This window comes from Mucor mucedo (assembly GCF_025094135.1).
Source record: "Mucor mucedo strain NRRL 3635 chromosome Unknown EV154scaffold_28, whole genome shotgun sequence".
NCBI classification, from domain to species: Eukaryota; Fungi; Mucoromycota; class Mucoromycetes; order Mucorales; family Mucoraceae; genus Mucor; species Mucor mucedo.
Window position 1 is genome coordinate 317161 of NW_026252312.1, and position 5250 is coordinate 322410.

The 5250-nt window shown below is 35.7% G+C and overlaps 2 protein-coding genes across 2 annotated transcripts; one reads left to right on the top strand and one right to left on the bottom strand.

The window, feature by feature from the left end:
• Window positions 1-498: 498 nt before the first annotated feature.
• EV154DRAFT_584412 (HAUS augmin-like complex subunit 6 N-terminus-domain-containing protein) lies at window positions 499-1457 on the top strand (the record flags this gene model as incomplete). Its single annotated transcript, XM_051606733.1, has 2 exons — window positions 499-913; window positions 985-1457. 2 exons carry the CDS (start codon window positions 499-501, stop codon window positions 1455-1457), a joined length of 888 nt encoding a protein of 295 aa, XP_051459519.1.
• Window positions 1458-3356: 1899 nt separating this feature from the next.
• On the bottom strand, window positions 3357-4747 carry EV154DRAFT_479775 (uncharacterized protein; the record flags this gene model as incomplete). The annotated part of the gene is made up of 6 exons (XM_051598286.1): window positions 3357-3398; window positions 3465-3536; window positions 3846-3884; window positions 4008-4079; window positions 4111-4112; window positions 4648-4747. The coding sequence occupies 6 exons, from the start codon at window positions 4745-4747 to the stop codon at window positions 3357-3359; spliced, it is 327 nt and encodes a 108-aa protein (XP_051459520.1).
• Between the last annotated feature and the right edge of the window lie 503 nt (window positions 4748-5250).

Sequence of the window (5250 nt, forward strand, 5' to 3'; positions counted from 1 at the left end):
CTAGTCATAAGAGCTTAATATATAAAGTAGAGCACTCAACAATTGAATACTCTTAATAAAGACATTAAAGCTCTAGTACTATTTTTCGAGAACGGACATTATAATAACAATTACAAGATCGTGAAAAAACAGATCAAAGCCCAAATAATAAAAGTCACTACCATACAGGACGGATTTTGTTATTTCTTGTAAACTTTATTAAAGACCGCATTATGCATCCCCAATTAGTCTGATCTAGTGTTTATCGTGATTGTTATCTTGTTCTCATTCCGCATGTTACATGTACAAAAAACTCTCTGAAATACATGTAATAACATTGCTAGTCAAATGGTTTTATTTATTCCGTGAGATTTACATACGCGTTGTATCCAAGAGGAATTCAGTTTCCCACACCAATTTTTGTGTCACCACCAATTAAGGTATAAGTTAAAAATTGCGCAGCTCTATTTCTGGTTTTTTTTTCACTGTTATTTTTTTTTTCTTTTTGTAAAAACGGCCATGTCACGAAAAAGCATTCGATCTTCCGCAGCGTCAACATTTGTTCGTAATCTCCATTCACTTGGTTTCAAACCACCGCGCAACAGCAAATGGGTTGTCAATCAACAAACATTTACAGTCAATGCTGACAGTATTAAAGCATTCGAACATGTCAGTTATTTCCTGTTCAGTATTCTTGACAAAAAGAAGGTAAAATCAACCTTTAGGGAAGTTTGGCCTATTACAAACATAGAAAAATCACGCGAATACCGTCGACTTGCTTTTAAATGGTTAAAGGATATTCAACCAGGTACTCATTTAGTGAATGCACCTTTAAGAGTAAGCTATTTTACAGATTGTCGGGGAAAACCCTTCAACCAAATCATCTCAGCTTTCACTGCTCTTGCGATGGACAAAAATCCAAACTATAATACAGGTAAGTAAGAAAGAAAGCGCAAATAAGAATAACCCATATACGAGACTGATGCTTTTTCTGCTTTGCTTTAGATGTTGCTACGAACGATTCATATTCAGCCAAAACAGCCCAAGATTCTAAGCCACACACAGCAGGCAAAAGATCTACAATAGACCTTCCTCTTACAACTGAAGTGTTGCCTCGAAAGAAAACAAGAACACAGTCTCCAGTGGATTTACCCAAATCATCTTTGAATGCAACACCACGGACATGCCCCCAAGCAGTATCACATAGTCATCCATTACAAAATTTACCGGCCCTTCTTATATCCGTGCCATCTTCTTCCAAACCAAAAACATCACCCACCTTTAATCCACATACTCCATCAGGAGTACGTTCTTTAATATCATCATCATTACCATCATCAAAGGATACAGCATCATCCCGAGCATATCAAACACCACCATCAAACACAGATGTTTTATTGTCTTCAAAATCTGATGAACTAGCATCCTCAACAAATAATCATCTGCCACACCCAACAGAATCTCCTTTTCCGCCGTGAACAGAATCTTCTTCGTCGCCCTCAATAGAGGCTCCTCAACGCATTCTACCTCCTTTCGAATATATTCGATTCTCTAGCTTCATGGAAACAGTGCGACAAGAGGAACTCCCTTATAACGAAGAACGAGCTCGTAGAGAGAAAGAGCGATACAAAATTGAAATTCTCCATAAATTTCTTTTAATGTACAAGTAAATTTCGCACGTATTTAAACAGAAATAAATGCAGTATCCATAAGTCCCCCAAAAAACCGTAAAAAACAGGCAACCTTTATCAAATAGACCCAATAAACGTATATTTTAATAAATAGTTTGTAAAGAATGTTTGGGATGGAGATAAAATGTAAATTAAGGTAACAAAAGAAAATACTGTTAGAACTTTGTATATCTTTTATTTCGAGAAAATTTAGATTAAGGAATTCTACTAGCAAAAACTACAGGTATTTATACTAAATGATTAGATGGCTTTCGGATAATATATGTGACGCGTTAGAGGAATATGATATAATGTTATACGTAATGTCTGTTTAAATAAATATGTTATGAAGTAATTTCTGTCTTACAAAGTAAAGACAAAAGTACGTGAGGATCTAAATTCATCTCCGCAGGTGACATTACGTAAATGCCAAAGAGAAAGTTTAGTGCGTGCAATATTCAGTGACCGAATATTCCGCCTATGGGATTGTACTATACTTTTATGGTATTATAATATTTTACTCGCCACAAGGCAAATCACCTTGTGCACAGACATTAACGGTTCTGATGATAACAGATGGGGCGAAGTGTGAGCCATGAATATTTATACATGATCATCCATTATTATGTAAAATGTGATGATTCTTTTATTATAATCTATGAAATCCTCAACAAAGAAAAAAATTAATATCTCGTTCGACCACCACGAGCATCAATTACAGTCAGACATCAGTTTGTCATAATCAAGATTAATTTATCTGCGAGCTCAATAGACAAGTTCTCCCGTTCCTCCTTAACAATTGCCGTTAAACTTTTGACATTGTTTATCAATGGTCTTCTTTCACGTACTTGCAATTCAAAATCCTAACGAAGATGTTAGATGGAATTGGGATCCGGGCTTTGAGCAGGCTAGTACTCAAAACCTCTGTCTCAGTGGCTTTCTTTCTACCACTTAGCATACGCCCCAGTATGACAGATGGCCCCTTTTTCCAGTATAATAAACCTTCTATTATCATTGTTATTTAAGTTTTTGAACCAAGAGTGAATAACACCTGCTGAAATATTGATACACTTGTCTTGATCAATAGTGCTGTCAATGGTCGTCAAAAGTCCGAAACCACCGTCCCAAAAACAACCCCAAATCAGTATCCAACCTCGGCTCCACTTCACTGTTGGAACGATATCATTCTCGAAATATCTTTCTCCAGTTTTACAAATTGCTCGCTTACCCCCATCATTTCTTGTAATAGAGACACATGACCCATCAGAACAAACGACGCTTCCTCCACTGCTCCATGTCCCTATTGTCAACAAATTTGACCCAATAAAGCCGTTTATTCTTGTGTTGCTCCGTAAAACGTAGCTTGTAAGCCGCGCGAAAGGATCCAAAGCCCATATTTTCCAATCAAAAGATAACCGTTATTCTCCACACAATAATGGTAATCTTTCAAATCCGTTACATTTAAGCCTCAACTTATCACTCTCCATAGAAACAAAAATACTTTTGAGGAGTATCACGCTGATCTTTGGGAGCGATATCTCTATTAACAACATTGAATTCATATAAAACTTTAGACAATATGGATAAATAAAATTATCTGTGTAATTTGCTTTGACCAGACATTTTTAAATTGTTTATTAGGAGAAGTAGATACCGTTAAGTATGTTTTGGCCCAAACTATTTCTATATTTTATGAGATTTCATATGCTAATTCTTTGTTTCGAGGGTGAAAAGAGACTGTCCACTTTTCTTTTAAAACATTATTATAAAAATGGTGAGCTGGTAATTATTTAATGTTGTGCTCATTTGACTTACAACCATTATGAAAAATCCAAAAATCCCAAGTAGAAAATAAGACCGAGTAATAAACAGGTTGCCAAAAAGGAGCTAAATTTTATTGAACATAAAAATAATGACTTCTTTTAAACATAATGAATACGACTAGAACTACAACCGGGACCCTGCCACCGTGTGTAGATTATATCCAAATATTGTCCAAGCTGTCAATAAGCCCGGAAAGAGCAGTAAGGATAATATAGTATTAAAGCCGTACTTGAATAGGCTTTCGGTGTTACGTGAACTCTGAAATTACCAGCTGACATATAATAAATACGACAGCATTGAAAATACTTCAATTGTCGTAGCACAAGCAAATTACCTTAGTTAAAGTGTATTTAAAGCTCGCATACAACATACATTTTCGTTATCAGAAATGTTCGAAAATTTGTGTTTCATCTAAGTAAAGGGTACAGCATTGTAGTCATCTTCGCAATATAACCTCCAAAGCAAGCTCCGATTACAATATATATCTAAGTGGGACATCAGAAAAAGACTTCAAATTACGACCCAGATCATTACCTCTTCTACGTTTTCCAAAAATACACACAGGCTACTTCCAGTAAGGCAGATCCAAGTGTTTTTCATCCACGTCTAAAGAGCCAATTAAAAAAAATTATCATACACCTAATTTATATAAACGTAAACAAAGCATTACCTTTTAGTAACATAATTTAATTGTATCATAAATAGTAATACCAACAGAGCCTTGATATGATATACCCAAGAAGAATAGAATATAAAGTAAGATTTTTTTCTTGAAAGCATTACAGACACTGCAATTGCAGCGCAAACTTTAGTCAGAAAGAAGTAAGCTTCCAGACATACGCCGTTTTTCATAGAGAGTGATTCCAGCAGACACTTGACTTGATGTGGCCAATAAGAAAGCGGAACGAAAAAAAAAATTAGCACATAAGATACAACGACAGTGCAGTACATACTTCGGTCAGCAAGAGAGTTTTCAGACAAACGTAGCTATAGACTCAATCCAGCAGAGGCTTGACCTAATTTCGCCACTTTGAAAGCGAAGCTCATAAAAATATGTCTTTTTTTTCCTTGAGCGCATACTACTCCAGTCACTACCAAGCAAGCTCCATGTCCTGAGTGTTCCGCTACCCTCCAACATTCTTTATAATGTTGGGACAAGATCTCGGTATACTACTTAGGCCCGATACATTGTCGGTGCCCTTGAAACTTATTAATACAGACCATTGAGCTATTACGCTGCATAAGCCAATACTCGTAGAGACTGATTCCAGCATAGTTTTGATTTGATGTCGCCATTAACAAAATGGAACGACAAAAAAAACATTTTTCTTCTTAATCGCATGCGAGTCACAAGCAGTGGAGTAATTACTCGTCATCAACAAGCAGAATACTAGGCATAAACCGTTTTCTATAGATAGTCATTAGAGTAGAGCCTTGACTTGATGTCGCCATTAAAAAAGTGAAATGATTAAAATAAAAGTCTTTTCTTTCGTGAATGCATACAACACCAAACCAGTACAGTAATTACTCCAATAAGAAACAAGCGAGCTTTCACACATACGTAGCTATTTATACAGAGTGATTCCTGCAGAGACATAACTCAATGTCCTCATTAAGAAAGCGAAACGAATAAAAAAAGGATCTTTTTATTTATGGAGCGTATAATAGACACAACCAGTGCATAACAAACTACAATAGGCAATAAAAAAATATTCTGGATTTACGGAATTATTCGAAAGGGTGAATCATGCACATTGATTTGATTTTATCGTTAAGA